The 19,670-nt window shown below is 42.9% G+C and overlaps 1 protein-coding gene across 1 annotated transcript in view; it reads right to left on the minus strand.

Moving 5' to 3' along the window:
• FRMD3 (FERM domain containing 3) overlaps positions 1–18,899 on the minus strand; it is a gene marked incomplete at its 5' end in the record, with an annotated part of 311,556 nt that extends 292,657 nt beyond the window's left edge. Inside the window, one exon of the mRNA XM_082843148.1 lies at positions 18,670–18,899. Coding sequence (XP_082699274.1) covers positions 18,670–18,816 — 147 coding nt within the window. The remainder of the gene's footprint in view (positions 1–18,669) is intronic.
• Positions 18,900–19,670: the final 771 nt, after the last annotated feature.

Consider the following 19,670-nt stretch of genomic DNA (forward strand, 5'->3'; position numbering starts at 1 on the left):
CTAATGAAACTTAAAAGCTTTTTCACAGCAAAGGAAACCGTAAACAAGACCAAAAGACAACCCTCAGAATGGGAGAAAATATTTGCAAATGAAGCAACTGACAAAGGATTAATCTCCAAAATTTACAAGCTGCTCATGCAGCTCAATAACAAAAAAACAAACAACCCAATCCAAAAATGGGCAGAAGACCTAAATAGACATTTCTCCAAAGAAGATATACAGATTGCCAACAAACACATGAAAGAATGCTCAACATCATTAATCATTAGAGAAATGCAAATCAAAACTACAATGAGATATCATCTCACACCAGTCAGAATGGCCATCATCAAAAAATCTAGAAATAATAAATGCTGGAGAGGGTGTGGAGAAAAGGGAACCCTCTTTCACTGTTGGTGGAATGTAAATTGATACAGCCACTGTGGAGAACAGTTTGGAGATTCCTTAAAAAACTAAAAATAGAACTACCATACAACCCAGCAATCCCATTACTGGGCATATACCCTGAGAAAACCATAATTCATAAAGCATCATGTACCAAAATGTTCATTGCAGCTCTATTTACAATAGCCAGGACATGGAAGCAACCTAACTGTCCATCGACAGATGAATGGATAAAGAAGATGTGGCACATATATACAATGGAATATTACTCAGCCATAAAAGGAAATGAAATTGAGTTATTTGTAGTGAGGTGGATGGACCTAGAGTCTGTCATACAGAGTGAAGTAAGTCAGAAAGAGAAAAACAAATACCATATGCTAAGACATATATATAGAATCTAAGAAAAAAAAAAAAAAGGTCATGAAGAACCTAGGGGTAAGACGGGAATAAAAACACAAACCTACTAGAGAATGGACTTGAGGATATGGGGAGGGGGAAGGGTAAGCTGTGACAAAATGAGAGAGTGGCATGGACATATATACACTACCAAACGTAAGATAGGTAGCTAGTGGGAAGCAGCCGCATAGCACAGGGAGATCAGCTCTTTGCTTTGTGACCACCTAGAGGGGTGGGATAGGGAGGGTGAGAGGGAGGGAGACGCAAGAGGGAAGAGATATGGGAATATATGTATAACTGATTCACTTTGTTATAAAGCAGAAACTAACACACCATTGTAAAGCAATTATACTGTAATAAAGATGTTAAAAAAAATTTAACAATAAAATAAATCAATTAATGTAATCCATCAAAACAACAAACTAAAAAAGAAAAATCAAGGGACTTCCCTGGTGGTCCAGTGGTTAAGAATCCGCCTTCCAATGTAGGGGATGCAGGTTCGATCCCTGGTCAGAGAACTAAGATCCCACATGCCATGGGGCAACTAAGCCCGCCCGCCGCAGCTACTGAGTATGTGGGCCATGACTAGAGAGACTGCATGCCGCAGCTACAGAGCCCATGTGCTCTGGAGCCCGCACCCCACAACAAGAGAGAAGCTGGTGTGCCACAGCGGAGGATCCTACATGCCACAACGAACATCCTGCACGCTGCAACTAAGACACGATGCAGCAAAAAATAAATAAATACTTTTTAAAAAAGAAAAATCACGTGATCATATCAATAAATGCAGAAAAAGCATTTGACAATTCAGGACCCATTCATCATAAAAACTCTCAGTAAAGTAGGAATAGAGGGGAGATTTCTCAACTTGATTAAAAAAAAAGTCTACAAAAAACCTTCCGTTCATATCGTCCTCAATGTTGAGAAACTCAAAGCTTTCCCCAGTAAGATCAGTTACAAGGCAAGGATGGCCCTCTCACCACTCCTTTTCAACATCATACTAGAAGTCCTTGCTAATGCAACAAGGCAAGAAAAAGAATAAAAGGTACACAGATTGGGAAGGAAGTAATAAAACTGTCTTTATTCACAGATGACATGATTGTCTATGTAGAAAATCTGAAAGAATCAACAAAAAAACTCCTGCACTAATAAGTCATTAAAGCAAGGTTGTAGGATACATGGTTAATATTTTTAAAAAATCAATCTCTTTCCTATATACCAGCAATGAACAGTTGAATTTGAACTTAAATCATGGCATGTCACTGATTTCTAGGTACACAGGAAAACCATAGCAACATTAAACAAACTCACATAAACAATGCCTTATCATGAAATTGAAAGAGCTATGAAAGTGGAAATCTGGATGCCTGGGTCCTAGTCCTCTGTCACTCACCAGGTTAAGTGAGTCCCTTCTCTTCTCTGGACTTAGATGCTCCCTGAGAAAGATGCAGGCATTAGACTAAAAATCTAAAATCTTTTCCAACTTTCTAAGTCCTCTCTGAGAATAAAGGCACATATTTCTTCTCCAAAATGTCTTTTTTTTTCTTTTTAAATAGACTTTATTTTTAGAGCAGTTTTAGGTTCATAGCAAAATTCAACAGAAGGTACAGAGATTTCCCATATACCCCCCATCCCCACATATGCAGAGCCTCCCCCAATATCAGCATCCCCCACCAGAATGGTACATGTCCTACAATGGATGAACCTACATTGATACATCATTATAATCCAAAGTCCAGAGTTTACATTAGGGTTCACTCTTGATTTTATACATTCCGTGGGCTTGGACAACTTTACAGTAACATGTATCCACCATTATAGCATCATATAGAATAGTTTCACTGCTCTAAAAATACCCCATGCTCTCTGTCTATTCATCCCTCTTTCTCCTACCCCAAGCAACCACTCATCTTTTTACTGTCACCAAAGTTTTGCCTTTTCCAGATTGCTACACAGTTTTTAAAAATGCAAAAGTAGGGGATTCCCTGGTGGCACAGTGGTTGAGAGTCCGCCTGCCGATGCAGGGGACACGGGTTCGTGCCCCGGTCCGGGAAGATCCCACATGCCGTGGAGCAGCTGGGCCCGTAAGCCACGGCCGCTGGGCTTGCGCGTCCAGAGCCTGTGCTCCGCAACGGGAGAGACCACAACAGTGAGAGGCCCGCGTACCACAAAAAAAAAAAAAAAGGCAAAAGTAACAAATGCTTACCAAAAGTGCAAATGGTATAGCAGTATGCAGAGGAAAGCAGGAAAGTTTTCTGGTGCTACCCCACACCCTGACTCTCAATTCCTCTCTCCTTCAAGAGTTAACCACCATTAAGAGGCTAACACTGCACTCACTGTTCAGTATGACGGCCTCTAGCATATGTAACTATTTAAATTTTAATGAACTAAATTAAATAACACTGACAATTCAGTTCCTCAGTGACACCAGTCACATTTTATGTGCTCAATCACCATGTGAGGCCAGTGGCTACCAAATTGGACAGCACAGATAAAGAACAGTTTCATCATCACAAAGGTTCTACTGGACAGTGCTGATCTAAAGTGCAGAAGGAGGCCTTTTTCAATTCCTCTCACTTCTGTTCAACACTTATTTCCAGAAACCCCCAAATTACTTCCATCAGGCCCTCTCTGGCTGGGCTGAGGACCACCCTAGCAGGTTAAGGGGATGAGTTGTTTTGGAAAAGTCTGTCAATTTCCTGATCTGTAATTAAGAAAGATTCGCTTCATCACTGGGCTCACTGAAGGTCACAGGTCATGGAACCATCGCCACCCCAACAGCACATAAAAGTTTAAAACCTCAACTAAGAACTTGAAAACTCCAGTGTTCCTCAGGGCGGTGCCTGAGATAAAACACGCGACATGTCTTACCTTTCACTCTGGAAGTGTAGCCAAGCTGACCCTGCAGAACAATGGCGATGGTCATTGAACCACACAAACCTTGCCTCAGTGGGGTTGTCCTAATTATTCCCTAGTAAACAGTAGCCAGTACTGTTTTCTAGACTCCAGCTGCCCACTCCCCTGTCTGCATAGTATGAGCAGATAATTGCCAACTCCCCACTGCATGTTATGGACCTCTCTGTTAACATATAAAATCAATGCATTTCTCTTAGTTCCTCGCAAACACCATGTCTTTGCCTATGCACAGCCTTCTGCCAGAGGCCCTTCTTTTCCTAACTGTACCCCTTTTCAACACAGTCCCCCAATTTAGTGGTCAAACAATGCCTACTTTTTCTTTAAAACTCATCTAAGTCTTGGATTCTAAGACATCATCTCCTCCAAAAAAACCTCTTCGCTGTCCTTCCCAGGCTGGATTAGGATCCCCAGTGTCTGCTCAAGAATTTCTATATAGGAGACAATTTGAGGGTGAAAAGCTGGTAGAAAGCAGGGAATGGGGTGTGTGACTTCTCTTGAAATCACATTTTATAGCAAGGTACAATGTTTGCTGAGATATTTGCAAGACAAAGAGCAAAGTTCTTAAAGATGCTCTTATTCACATTTAAATGGGAGTAAGAAAATATCAGTGATCCATTTCAAAGAATATCCTTTGGAGGAGTAGTGGCTTTGGAAGAGAGTGATTAGAGATGAAAGGAGGGTTACACCTTCCCCCAGTTGATACCTCGGTTTTCTATGTGCTCCAATAATACCTTAGTGTTCTTCAAACATAATAGTATCACCTTGAATCTGTCTATGTGTCTGTCTTTTCTACCAGACTGGAAAGGACCATATTCTTACTTATCTTTTTATCTCTGGTACCCAGACTGGTCCTTAAGAGAGATGCTCAGCAAATGTCTGTTGGATGGATGAGTGGAGGAACGGGTGGCTGGGTTGACAGATGAATGGATGGATCGGTCAGTGGATGGGTGGATGGAAAGGATGGGAGGGGACAATTTTGCCTTCAGAAAAAAAATCTCCTAAAGGTAAAGATCTTGGATCTCAAATCTCAAAGTCTGTGCCCCCTCTCCATTTCCAATAACATCAAGAACATGTTTCATATTTAACAACTGCTAAGTACATGGATGGAAAAAAAGACTGGCATTTCCCACCCAGTGAGTGTAGTAAAGAAAGTCTGGGGGAAAGAAACAAAGAAATCTTTAGCAATAAATACTGGATTATAGCATTAAAAACCTCCCTTTCTCTAATGGAGGGACAATTTGGAGATAAACCTAAACCACCTTCCTCTCTGTGGCATATGATTAAAATCTGCTTTGTTCTTCTAATTTGCTATTCTCAAATTACCACACTGCTGCTGGCGCTGCAAACTCAGACTTCACGGCTGCCCTTGAATTACTGTACAACTTTTCCTCCTTTTTTTCTTTTAATCAGCACTGAACCAAGAAGATGCCATCTACACCTGGTGGAGAAACTATGTCTCCAAATGTGGAGACAAAATGTGTCATTCAAGGTGCGCTGCCCCCCACCGCCATGATCCTTCAGCAGAAATACATCTCCCTTGAGGTTTGGGAACACAAGAGGTGAAGTTACCCTTGACAAAGCTCCAGGTGGTATGAAGTGTTTTTTCCACCCCTGACTTCAGAGATTTTATTACTCTTCTACCTAAGCCTTCAAAACAAAGAGAGCCTGACCAGGATGTAACTAGTGCCTAACCAAAAAACTTTACTTTCATATTTTTCTAGCAGTCTTCTAAATACCATGGCCTGGGATTGCTAAGAATTTGACTTCCTGAGTCAATCTCAAAACTACAAGGTAAATTACCACAGAGGATAGATAGACAATTCTATGACATCATCCTTCCTCTTTTTCTCCTTTGTAATTTTTTGAAAATTACTTTGAAATTTCAAAATACAAGCAACGTATTGCTTGGTACCATGCCAAACATGTAAAGGGAAAGGGAAGATATCTTTCAATTATCTAGCAATGTTAGATGCCAATTCATAATTACCTGATCAATTGATGTCAATTTTCATTTGGAAGTACATTGAGCCATATATTGACTAAAGAAAGTAGAGAAGAACTAAAACTGGGTCCTTAGATGAGAGTTCTAAGACATCAACATGCTTTCTTTACCCAGAAATGTGGTCAGTGTGAGTTTTTTTCCTTGTGCTATTAACAGTTGTCAGTGGAAAAGAATTACATCATTTAGACTGCCAAGAAAGATTCAAAAACAAAAGAAGGGTAGTATTTAGTATTTAGTAGGAGCAAATCGATAACCCAAGACACCATACCCCACCCTAATTTTGCTAAATAGGCAACTTCAGGCAAATCACACCTCTGATCTCAATTTAATCAACTAGCTAATACAATTTATGAGCATACTACTCAAGGATATCAAGAGGCATATGAGTAGAAAGAAAGGATGCTGCTAAACAAGAACCAATAAATTCCCACCATCGTAACACTGTAGATGACACCTACATATGGATGAAGATCAGAGACTAGCATTATTTTCAGAACAATGGGCAGTCATATGTGTACAGACCAGCCCAAAAAATAACATTGGTTAGTAACATCAAGGAAGAATTATTAGCCAACTTACTGAGTAGGCTTTTGTCCTCTCTTCTATTAATAAAGCTAATTAGTTACTGATTTATTTTAAGATTGCTTAATTTTATTACCAATCCATTAGTAAATGATATTGCACTTGAATTTTCACAGTTTGCATATTAAGACCCTGATTCAGTCAGTCCTTTCCAGACTAACATTCACCATCAATTGGTGATGTTTAATGTCGCCTTAAAGCAACAAATTATGCTTCTGAGGTGAGAGGTAATAAACCAAACTGTAATCTGTTAATATGCTAATTGCTTCCCCTGCCACAGAATAATCATATTTCAAACCTTAGCATAATAATAGATATATTCAGACAAAGCTCTGTTGTACATCTAAGATCCAGGTCATTATGTTACTAATATTATTTCGGGCTTCCCTGGTGGCGCAGTGGTTGAGAGTCCGCCTGCCGATGCAGGGGGCATGGGTTCGTGCCCCAGTCCGGGAAGATCCCACATGTCACAGAGCGGCTGGGCCCGTGAGCCATGGCCGCTGAGCCTGCGCATCTGGAGCCTGTGCTCCGCAACGGGAGAGGCCACAACAGTGAGAGGCCTGCATACCGCAAAAACAAACACAAAAACAAAACAAAACAAAAATTATTTCTTTGAGGGATTTTACAGAACTTGAATTTATTTTAATCAACATTCACAATAATCTCCTGGAAACTAAATAGAAAACAAAATTTGCCATTGGAGATATCTGAGACATAAATAAATATTTTAAAAAGATAAATTATTGCAGCATAACTTGCAAAGTTGCTCCTCATATGACATGTTGACTTCAATTTTACACCACGTTGATAGGATTTTAAAATGTATTATCTATTTAATGTTCATGACACTGTCTCAAAGGGTAACTTCCCTAGAGTGAAAATCCTATGCTTTGTAACTCAGAGCCTTATAACTGGGAGAGGACTTTTTTTCATCTGTTATTCCAAGCTAGAAAATGAGAATTAAGAGAAGGAAAGTGCTTTTCCACTGAGGACTCTGAGTTGGCTGCCTTTTTTTCTTGCAGAAGAAAATGGAGAAGCTCTCGTTCAGGTGGGAATTGCCAGACTAACGGAAAATGATCAAGTGCTCTTGGAAAGAATTCCAGAGCTCAAACTCCATTGGTTTGATCTACAAGGATGCCCCAAGCAGAAAGACAAAAATGGAAGACCCATCATAATAGTTTCATTCATACCACATGGTTTCTACCACCACTTGCATGAATACTAAAGACTCTCTTATCTGTGTCTCCATGCCAGACCTCTCTGCTGACTTTCATTCCTTATTTCCAACTGGCTACCAGTAATTCTCCACTCAGATTCCCTACAGGCACCACGAAGTCAACATGCCCAGACTCAACATCTTCTCCCCTAACCTGCTTCTCCTTTATTCTGTCTTCTCAGGGTCAGTTTCACGGGTGTGGGATCCATGCTAAGAAGGATCCCACACCTGGTTTAACGGTCTGTTCTTGTGATCTTGAAATTCTTAATAATTTTTAACAAGGAGTCGCATATTTTCATTTTCCAGTGGGTCCCCAAAATTTGTGGCCAGTACTGGACTGGTATCACCATGACCCCTGTCACTGAAACCAACCACCTGGGACTAATCCCAGATTCTCTCTTCCTTCATTTCTATGTCCAATCATGCTGTTTCACGGCCATGGCTTTACACCAAGCAAGGGCTCATCGTGTTTGGAACGCCTTTTTCCCTTCTTCAAAGAATTGATTTCCACTTGTCCTTTAATTATTAATCAAGATTCATCTACACCAGAGGTACTGATTGATGTCTCAGTCTCATACAGACGCCTCCTCTTGGTCCTCCACCCACATATATCTGTCATTTTGTCCTTGAATCATTATCTTGCTTCTCTGCCTCCAAATGACTATCAGCCTCTTGATGTCTGATTTTATTTTCTTTTTATCTCTAGTTCCCAGCTCTGTGCTTGGCATGTAGAAGATATTTTTCAAATGTTTACTGAATAACATTGATGTTATTTCAAAAAACTTCACTAATTCACTTTTTGAAAAACACGATTGCTTGATCTATACAAATGTTCTTTCCCTGTAGAATTAACTTCATGTTTTTCCAAAGTGATCCTCTCACTTCCCTCATGCACCTTCAGGGAAAGTCACCAGACAAACAGCTCCAGAGCTTATGTTACACCTCAAATGTATTTTTCACTGTCCTCTGGGGTCACTGTCCCCCGAGGTCACTTCTGAAAGTGAGAACAGCTGGGTCCCCTAAGCCTCTGGGAATTTCCAGGCACTGATGGCTTATACACAATGATTTGTTTGTGCCAAGAAGTTGCCAGAGTTCCTCCACAATGCCACCAGAGTCCAGGATACAGGAAAGCAAGAGTGGGAAGTGTGGCCCAGAGGGACAAGAATTCTCTCATTAATCCTGGGCCCCCATGCACTCTCACGGACGTCCAACGCTTCATCAGATTGGCCAACACAGGAAATCCTGTTTGAAAAACAATCTCTTGATTTGGCTGGGGCGGGGAGTCAAAAGAAATCGTTTCATCCACAGCATCAATATCTAATCAGCACTTCAGTCTATCAGTGATAGATACACCTGGATGGATTTCTTTATTCATTCACTCACTCATTCACTGAACCTCTACTGAGGGAAATGTGCCAGGTGAGGTATTATCAAGGGAGACAAGGGCCAAAAAGCCCCACACTCAAGGAAATTAAGAATGTTATTATAGGGCTTCCCTTGTGGCGCAGTGGTTGAGAGTCCGCCTGCCGATGCATGGGACACAGGTTCATGCCCCGGTCCAGGAGGATCCCACATGCCGCGGAGCAGCTGGGCCCGTGAGCCATGGCCGCTGAGCCTGCGCGTCCGGAGCCTGTGCTCCGCAACGGAAGAGGCCACAACAGTAAGAGGCCCGCGTACCGCAAAAAAAAAAGAATGTTATTATAAAACAAATTTCACTAACGCTTTACTATTCCAAGTGGGGTTCACAGAACAGCAGCATCAGCATCATTTGGAAGCCTATTAGAAATGCAGAATTTCAGGGCACTCCTCAGGACCTCCTGAATCAGAAGGTGCATTTTAACAACAGAACAGAAGATCCACATGAATGTCAGAGACTGATGAGCATTTATACATCCCTCCCGAGAGTTGAACGCCAACTCTTTTTAGCCTGAATTAAGTTCAAACCTCAGTTGTAAAACCTGCCCTAATGGCTCCTGATCATATCCCATTTTTCCCCATCTCCGGACTCCACATTTGGCTCTCCGCTATTTCATAGGAGGGGCAACTTGAATCCTTCCCCACACAAAGTGGGAACTGAGAGAGAGAACCCTGCTAGCTATTAAATGCCTATCACTCACGCATGTGAATCTCATACTAGATTCGCCGAGGGACAAATTCTGATATTTCTCTTCCTGCCATGTTTTGTTTTTTAACATCTTTATTGCAGTATAATTGCTTTACAATGGTGTGTTAGTTTCTGCTTTTAACAAAGTGAATCAGCTATACATAAACATACATCCCCATATCTCCTCCCTCTTGCGGCTCCCTTCCACCCTCCCTATCCCACATTTTTAACAGTTCCCAAAATGCGTACTCAGAAAAAGAAGTAACGACTTAAGAATTCAGTGACTGATGGGCCTGATTCAAGCAGTTTACATGTTAATGCACTGTTACTGTACATTTTCCATAATCAAAAGAGGGGTCTTAAAGTAAGACAAGGCTTTATCTAATTATTAGAGTGGAAAAAAATCGAGATTCAGCTGGAGAGCAAGTGCAATTGGGAAATGCTTACGACAGCAGAGCCTGCCCTTGATCTTCTACTCTTAATATTGCAATGCACACATACACACACACATGCGCACACACAGGTATATCATTCATACTAAGAATTCCAAATATACATATACACATTTTCCATGTATAACTGGGTTTTTTATTTAATTGACATAATTTCAAGTACTTGTAACTTGCAATCTTAGAGGCCCAAGATGCATGGGAGTTCTATTTTGCTTTACTTAGGGTTTTTAAAATTTTTTTCAGGAAGTTCAGTAAATTGATAGCCACCAAAACCAGCAATTCTTGAGCGTTTTGGCCTGAAAACTCCCTTCATTATTGATGATCTATAGAACTTTTGTTTATTTGGGTTGTATATCTCAATATTTGCTGACAATTTTTTAAAATATCCAATCATTGGGCTTCCCTGGTGGCGCAGTGGTTGAGAGTCCGCCTGCCGATGCAGGGGACACGGGTTCGTGCCCCGGTCCGGGAAGATCCCACGTGCCGCGGAGCGGCTGGGCCCGTGAGCCATGGCCGCTGAGCCTGCGTGTCTGGAGCCTGTGCTCCGCAACGGGAGAGGCCACAACAGTGAGAGGCCCGCGTACAGAAAAAAAAAAAAAAAAAAAAAAATCAATCACTGATTCATTAAAATAAATAATAAACCCATTGCACGTTAACATAAATAGCATACTTTTATGAAAAATAACTTTATCTTACAAAATAAAGACTAATTTAGTGAGAAAAGTAGTGCTTTTTACATTTTTGTAAATATCTTTACTGTCTGGCTCAACAGAAGACAGCTGGATTCTCACATCTGCTTCCATAGTCAATGTGTTGCAATATCACATACCATGCAGCCTCTGGAAAACTCTTTTGTATACTTATGAGAGAATGAGAGTGGAAAAGGCAAATCAACATCTCAACAAGGGTGACAAATACAAAAATAGTTTTTTCAACAAATGGTGCTGGGACAACTGGATATCCACGTGCAAAAGAGCCAAGTTCAGCCCCTACCTCACACCATATACAAAAATTAATTCAAAATGGATCAGATGGGGACTATTTTTTTTTTATATTTATTTACTTATTTGGCTGCGCTGGGTCTTAGTTGCAGCAGGCAGGATCTTCATTGCAAAATGCAGCATCTTCAGTAGCAGCATGCAGGATCTTTAGTTGCAGCATGTGGGATCTCTTTTTTTTTTTTTTTTTTTTAGTTGCAGCATGCGAACTCTTAGTTGCGCATGTGGGATCTAGTTCCCTGACCAGGGAAGGAACCTGGGGCCCCTGCATTGGGAGTACACAGTCTTAGCCACTGGACCAACAGGGAAGTCCCAGATGGGAACAATTAGTGGGTACACTTTCATTTGGGGGATGATGAAAATGTTCTGGAATTAGTTGTACAGCTTTGTGAATATACTACATCTACTGAATTTTACACTTTAAAATGGTGAAATTTTATGGTATGTGATCACATATCAATAAAATAATGAATCAAAGACCTAAATATAAGAGCTAAAACTATAAAACTGTTCAAAGAAAACACAGGTATAAATCTCATGACCTTGGTTTAGGCAACAGTTAGTTAGCTATGACACGAAAATCAGAAACAACAAAAGAAAAAATAGATAAAATGGATTTCATCAAAATTTTTAAAATGTTGATACCATCAGAGTAAAAAGACAGCCCTAAGAATGGGGGAAAAAAATCTTTAAATCATTTATTAAATAAGGGGTCTGTATCCAGAATATATAAAGAATTATTAGAATTCAATAATAAAAAAACAATTCAACTTTTAAATGGGCAAAGGATCCAAACAGACAGTTCTCCAAAGAAGATATACAAATGGCCAATTAACACATGAAATGATGCTCGAGTCATTAGCATCAAGGAAATGCAAATCAAAACCACAATAAGATATCACTTCACATCCACTAAGATAGCTATAATCTAATAGATAATAACAAGTGTTGGCAAGACTGTGGAGAAATTGAAACCCTTATACATTGCTGGTGGAAATGTAAAATGGTGCAGCTGCTTGGGAGAACAGTTTGGCAAACTGTTCAATTCAAACTATTAAACAGAGTTACTAAACATATGACATAGTAATTTCACTCCCAGGTGTATACCGAAAAGAAATGGCAAATTTTATAGGAATATGCACTGCAACATTCTTCATGATAGCCAAAAAGTGGAAACAACCCAAATTTTCATCAACAGATAAATTGATAAACTGTGATCTATCCATACAATAGAATATTATTCAGCAATTAAAAGTGAAGAAATACTGATACATGCTACAACATGGATGAACCTTGCAAACATTATGCTAACTGAAAGAAGCCAGACACAAAAGATCATTGTATGATTTCATTTTTATCAAATGGCCACAAGAGACAAATCTCTGGAGACAGAAATTAGATTAGTGATTGCCTAGGGCTAGGAGGTTTAGGGAGAAAGGGGAGTGCGACTACTAAAGGGCACAGGGTTTCTTTTGGGGATGATGAAAATGTTCCAAAATTGCTTGTGGTAATGGTTGCACAACTCTGTGAAGATCTTAAAAATGTATACTTTAAATGGGTGAATTTTATGGTATGTAAATTATACCTTGATAAAACTCTTTTACCCAGAAGAGGCAAACAACATCTTATTATTATTTTGAAAATAGTCTGAACCTCATAGACCCCCTGCAAGGATCTCAGGGACTCCCGGGGGTCCCCAGAACACACTTTGAGAATCACTGACCCACACAGACAAAGAATCTAGTATGGCTAACTTCTAGCAGCCCTCCCCCCGCCCCCCTCCTCCTTCGGAGGAGAGCCCTGATTTCTAGGCATTGACCTCTCCCCCATGCAGACCACCACCAGGAAGGAAGCTGATTCCACTCTGATTCCCAGGTTCAGGTTCTGGTCACCTTAAGCTTATCAGCACATTCCCTTCTATTGATTACACTCACTGTTCAGGGTAGGCATGGGACCCAGGAGGTCTGATCAGAATGACTGCAGGACTTTTGCTTGGAATGCTGAGTGGGAAGTGGTTTTTCTCTTCTTCTGGAGGGTGTCCAATGAAAATGTGAGAACTGGAATTACTATAACCATTTCACTATCAGTCTGAGGATAAAGCCTCACAAAAAGGCAGGATAGTCCTTGAATTAGGTCCTTACTTAAATCAGCACTTCTGGATATGTGATCCAGTAAACATCCTTAGTGCTAAAGCCAGTTTGAATTAGAATTTGTTAGTTAAAAGCACCCAGCTGATATACTGTCCAAATGATGTGGAGCTAACAGTACCGCATTCTCCCCACAGTCAATACACTTTGCCTTTGCTTTGAGGACATCACGAGATAAGATCTTCGCAGACCATTGAAATAACATTACTTTTTTTGTCAGAATATACTTAATACAAAGAGCTGGCCCATGTAATCTAGGCCTAAACACGTCAGAGCTAGACCACAGTATTTAACAAACTGTCTCTCCTATTCCTTTTGTGTCTGAACTTCACTGTACTCTGAATGGCATTCTCAATGAGTTTGATAGAGAAAAGTGTTGGATTGTCCTTACTAGCAGAAAAGGTGTGGCTGTCAGCTGCACCTAGCTTGAATTTCACCAGCAGGATCATCATGGGGTCTGATATTTAGCACATATGTATGTTTGCATGTGACCATCCAATTCCTGTTCCAGAAGATAAGAAAATCAGGATGCAGTAAACTACTCTCTCTTTTTTTTTCAACTGAATTAATTAGAATAGTATTCTACATTTGGGTGATGTTTTAACATTTGCAACATGCTTTTATAGACATCACTTCAACAACCCAATGGAGACTGGCAATTGAGGAATTATTATGCCCATTTCACAGATTAAAAAACAGGAGGCCCAGTGACTCGCTTAAGGTCTTGCACAATCAAAAAGTAATGGAGTTTGGTCTTAAAGACATTAGATTCCAAGCCAAAGCCTTCCCACTACTTAGGATTAAATCCAATATACCTTCACATAATAGTAAGACAACCATCAATATTTTTTCAGCTCTTACAATGGACTAGGTACCAAGCGCTCGGCATATATCCCACATTTAATCGTTACAACAAGCCCATGAGGTTGTGCCATTATTATCCCCACTTTACAGATGAGGAAACTGAGACCTAAAGAGGTAAAGTGACTTGCCCAAATCACCTGGCTAGTTAATGGTAGAGCCAGGGTTCAAACCCAGGCAAGTAGCACTCGGGAACATAAGCTCTCAACCACTTTGCCATACTGCCACTTCAACAAAAGCAGAGGTGCCTGCTCTATACAAGATGGCTTGTAGCTGCCCAGAACCCACCAGCTCAGTAAGGACTGAACTTATTTAACAACACCAACTACAAAGGACTATCCAATAATTTTTCTTGTTGTGGAATTTGGTCATACGAAGATTGCCTAAAATAAGCCTGGGCTTACTTAACATCTTATTAAACTTTCCTGACAGTTTTATTGTAACAATACTTGTAACTCAGTTTGACCTATTCTGAAAGACACTACTGCTTGCTTAGCCAACAGCAGTTCCCCAGCCCCCTACTACACACACACAGGCACATGCACACGTACACACACCTCTCCATTGCTTCCGTGATGTCAAAGCCCACCTCCCGTTATAGGGAGTGAAGGGTGCAGATACCAAACGTACACGTTTCTAGACTCTTTTGCAGCTAAGTCCTGGGTATAGGATCTAATCCTGGCCAATGGGATCTGAAGGGAAGACTGATGGGGGCCTCCAGGAATGGTGTTCCCCCATGATAAAAAGAAATGCAGAAAGAAACACCACCTCTTATACGGTGGATGTGTTAGTACTTGACTGACATTCAGAACTACTACAGCCACCTTATAATCAGGACTATAAATGACAAAGGTGACATGTTGAGGTGGCAGAGTGGAAAGATGGAAAGTACCTAGGTCCACGCAGAGCTGCTGAACAACTCTGAAGCTACCCTACCTCTGGACTTCTCATTAGGTAAGATAATAAGCGTCCTTATTATTTAAGCCACTTTAATTTGGCTACTGTCTTATTTGCAGCCTAAAGCATCCTAATTCTCAAGTCTCAGGAGGCAGCTGCAGAGAAGAAAGGGCTCTGGATTCTGAGTCAAATGACATGGCTTCCAATCTACTTACTTGCCAGGTGACTCAAGTTGCCTAATATCTCTGAACCTCATTTTCTACACGTATAAAATTGAGATTAACACTCAAGAACACAATAATATCAATAAAATGGAGATAACAGGATAGGAATGAAAATCACATGAGATGATGTGTATACAACCACTCTGTCAACAGCAATGTTTTACTCAAAGGTAATCGGTCTAGGTAATAGTTAAACTACAGACTTTTTAAACTGGAGCCATCCATTCTAACCCAACTCCCTTACTTTACAAAATAAGAAACATTGATTCCAAATGTCAAATGACTCACTCAGTGTCACATGACTGGTTGGTAACATAACTAAATTGTGTATCTCCTGATTCCCAGTCCAATGCTGTCATGCTACCCTCATGCTGACAGGTAATGAGCTACATTAAATACCGGGCCGGTAGCATTCATTCATTCAACAGGTGTTTACTGAACACAACTATACGCCAGGTTCTGTTCTAGGTACTGAGGACTCCTTGAACAACTACCACAACAAAAGTTCCTAACCTCATGAATTTAACAGGCCAGACAGAAATGATTCAATCTACATCTATAAATAATTATTAAGTGCCTACTGTGTACTAGGCACAGTGCCAGGATTTCTATTCAAATACAAGTACCAATTTCTAGGCAATTCCAATAATAGCAACCATGTTTACCAGGATTTGCTAACAAAGAAATAATGTAAAAAGTCTATATTTTACTCAATAAGAGTCAGTATTAAAAATGGCGAGCTCATTAGAAGGAGTTGTGAATACCCTGCCAGCATCTGAAAACGTGGGTGGAATGGGGAAGATGTCTAGGACTCCCCTCTACTTGAAGCAGCAAGACTGAACGAAAGAGGTGAGAGCTAAGCCATGTCCTTCCACAGTCTCCAGACTTCAAGGGTTGGCTCAGTTGGAAAAGCCCAATAGCGAACATTTAGCAGCTCCTTCCCCTCCCCAGGCCTCTGTCTGAAGCCCTAGACTCTCCTTTTGCTCCCTATCTGGTTGGAATTCCTCTTGCACTCTACCTAAACATTCACATGCAAATGACATAATGGGACAGCACCCTAGATCCTATGAAGAGCCACAGCAAGTGACTCTTGGCATCTCCTACTGGAACTGGCTATCAGGCTGCTGACACTGAGCCATTACATTGTTTGTTTGAAAGGGTTTTTTTTGGTCAATGACCACCCAAATTATATAGTTTGGAAAAGAATATTTAAAAGCTATTGTTTTGCAAAAAAAAAAAAAATCCATAACTCACATTTTATGTGGGTTATAGAGGGAAGATCTGTGTAACAATTTACACTCTCTGAACTTTGTGATTCCCTAAAATGGAGGAAAAAGGCAAGCAAGAAAGGAAAGACAGGTGGATTCCCCAGGGCATGTACTGGTGACTCCAAAAACTTCTTTTATTAAAAAGAAAAAGCATTTTGTCCTCACCCTAAACAAACGGACAGTTTTTTGTGACCTTATGCTCGGAAGTGTAACATTAATTCCCAGGTTGAAATATTCTAGGAAGGTATAAGGTCCAAAATTATCAAAATAAAATCTTTTAATTCATTTTAATTGGTTAAATGATAATCACCATTTGGGGGCAGATGTGCCTCCAAATAAAACACTTGATTTTCTTAAGCAATGCCAAAATCAACATTTTGGAACATAGCATTTTAACCTCTTTGGCATCAGTTGGGCCATACAAGCTCTAACGTTCCAAATTGCTATTAGACTGGCTACAATTTATTGTTTTCCAGAACACCAGGCAATGCATACATGTCCTTTGGGGACTATTTATCTATTCTAAGGAAGACTTCCTCCCCCAAAGGGAAAAAAAAACAGTGGTGTCAACTCCGAGTGGGAAAGGACAGGGCAGAGAAAGGGCTGAGAGAGCCCAGGAGAACTCAACAGCTCCACTCTCTGCCACTGGTTCCTTCATTATCTACATATGCAATATGGGTTAAAGTTCTTGTATACCCACTTTAGGACTTAAAGTAAAATGCACAAGCTACTCTCTCTGAATCACAAGACACTACATGCCAAATGTTTCTGTGCAACCCTGTGGCAACAGAAAAACTGCCTATCTTGCTAATCCTTTTATTATTAAGTTTAGCAGCAATGCTTAGCCCAGAATGAAATTCAAGATCCTCCAGGAAAGTCAGTGGGAGCCTACTTTCCTGGGAGGTCATAGGGCACCACATTCCTCCCTTGAAACTTATCCAGTTGTCAGCTCACAAATTAGTTGTCACTGTCCCTATGTCGCAAACTCCCACAAGAAAAGAAAAAAAAGGGGGGGGAGACCATTCATTCATTCATTCATTCATTCTTGGTTAACACAGCCCAGAGGCAGATTCTTGCCCCTGGGAGACGCTGCTTCCATTCATCTCTCACCAGAACAGAGGTAGGGTGCCCAGTATTTTTAAAACAGCTCACTCTGTCCTGGAGCTTCAAGACTCAGGTATGTGAGAAGAGGAAATCAGAGAGATAAATAAGTAAATAGATTTAAAAGTCAGAAGCCAATAGTGCTGAACCCTGACATGACCTTTCCAGGTTGTATGCCCCAAGTGGGTCTTGGGACAGGACACATACCTGCCTACATATACATGCACTGAAAGAACACACACACACACACCCCGCTGCATCTCACACTAGATCTACTGCAAGCCCAAAGGCACTTACTACCCGAGGACGGGGTTGCCAGCAAAGCTGCCTTCGCCCAAACAACTGTGGCCTTCTCCAACTTGGACGAGAGCAAATGTCCACCAATATCCCAAAGGGCGCTTTTTCCCGGAACCCAGGTCCTGCAGGGTTCCCTCCCTGCCGGCCTCACAGCCCTTTTCTTTTCTCTGAAACACTCAGATTTCACACGATTCCTTTCGAGGTAGCTCCAGTCCGCGCAGCGCGCCGCCCCATCCCTTAAGGCTGGAGCCCGGGGCTGCCTGGCCTCTCTTCAATCCCGGGAAACTTCGCCGCCGCTCCACGCTGAGAAGTAAAGGCCACCGGTAGAGGGGAGGCAGGGAGAGGGAGCAGGTCCCTGGGACTGAGGGCACCTTCGGAGCCCGGGCGCCGGAGAAAGAAATGAGTGAACCCAGGCTGGTGTATGCCTTCTCCACGTGGAGGAAGGGAGGAAGGAAAAAGTGGGCGACATGCAGGTACCCCTCTCGGCTCTCAGAACTCATATATCCCGACGGGGTAGGGAACAGAGGGGTTAGAGTCCCCCAGGAGGCAGCTGCCCTGCGCCCCCAGCCTAGGCGCAGCGAGACTTGAGCGCAGCGTGTAAGCCAGAGGAAGGGGCCCCGGGAACGCAAAGCGCGCGCCTGGTGCCTGCGGGGCACAGTGCCCCCATCCCTGGGTAGGGCTCCCAGTCTCAGGGGGCGGAGGAAGAGGAATGTGGCTTTCTAGCAGGCCCCCGACTGGGTTCTTCGCCCCTACCGGCGCACGCCCACCCACAGAGGCCCCCCAGTCCTGCGCCCGGCGTGTAGTCCACTCCCTCGCCCCAGCACCTGGATGTGGCAGGAGATCTCCGAGTCGTCCAGCAGCCGAATGGTGCATTTCATCTCCTGGCTGAGCGATTTGATGCTGGAGCTCCGAAAGTGGATCATTTTCATGGTCCTCCTGCCTCTCGGCACACAGTGGCAGGAGGCGAACATGCACCGCGGCCCGTGGAAGCGAGCGAGAGGCTCCGGGCCGGCGCGGCGCTCGCCCGCGCGGACACACACACTCGCTCACGCACCTTCCTGGAAACCCGGGCGCGGCTCAGCCCCGGGACAGCAGCGGCGACGGGCGCCTGCGGCCACACACGCCGAGCGGCCGGGGCGCGGCAGGCGGGCCCCTCCCTCTCCTCGCTCCCCTCCCTCCGCTCCCTCGCCTCCGCCTCGCCCGCTCCTTTCCCCGCCTCCGCCCCTCGCGCGCGCTCCTGCGCCTCCCTCCGCCCGGGCTCGCTTGCAGAGGATGCCCCGAGCCCGCGACCCCCGGCTGGCGCGCGACGTACTCACTCCCACTCGCGAGGAGCCGCGGCAGGAGAAGGCGGAGACAGGGCTAATGCTGGTGGCCGGGGCGCCCCGGCAGTGGCCTGCTCCGCCGCCGCCACCGCCTCTGCGTCAGGCTGGGCCCGGCAACCTCCTCCCTCTCCGGCCGCGATCACTCTGGCTCCTGGTCGCGCACGTCCCTGCCCCGGCTCCCCCAGGCGCCCGACAGCGCCCTGCTCTGCTTGGCCCCAGGGACCTGGCGGCGGGTGGGGGGTGGAAGGCGATCCTGACCTACACCCGCAAGGAGGATTCCCCTGCGGGAGAGGATTACTGGACCAAGAGCGAACCCCGAGAGTGACATGAGGCCCTTGCCCGGCTACAACGGCAATAAGGCTAACAGTCACAATCCCTGGTACTCATGGGGATTTTTGTAAGCCTTTATTTTATTTAATATTAACTGAGAGTCAATCTCCTTCTCTAAGAAATTCAGAACCTTCCTTAAGCAATTTCTCTTTTTTGTCTCCCAACATTTCACT

The sequence above is a fragment of the Leucopleurus acutus genome, assembly GCF_964270905.1.
Source record: "Leucopleurus acutus genome assembly, chromosome: 7".
Lineage (NCBI taxonomy): Eukaryota > Metazoa > Chordata > Mammalia > Artiodactyla > Delphinidae > Leucopleurus > Leucopleurus acutus.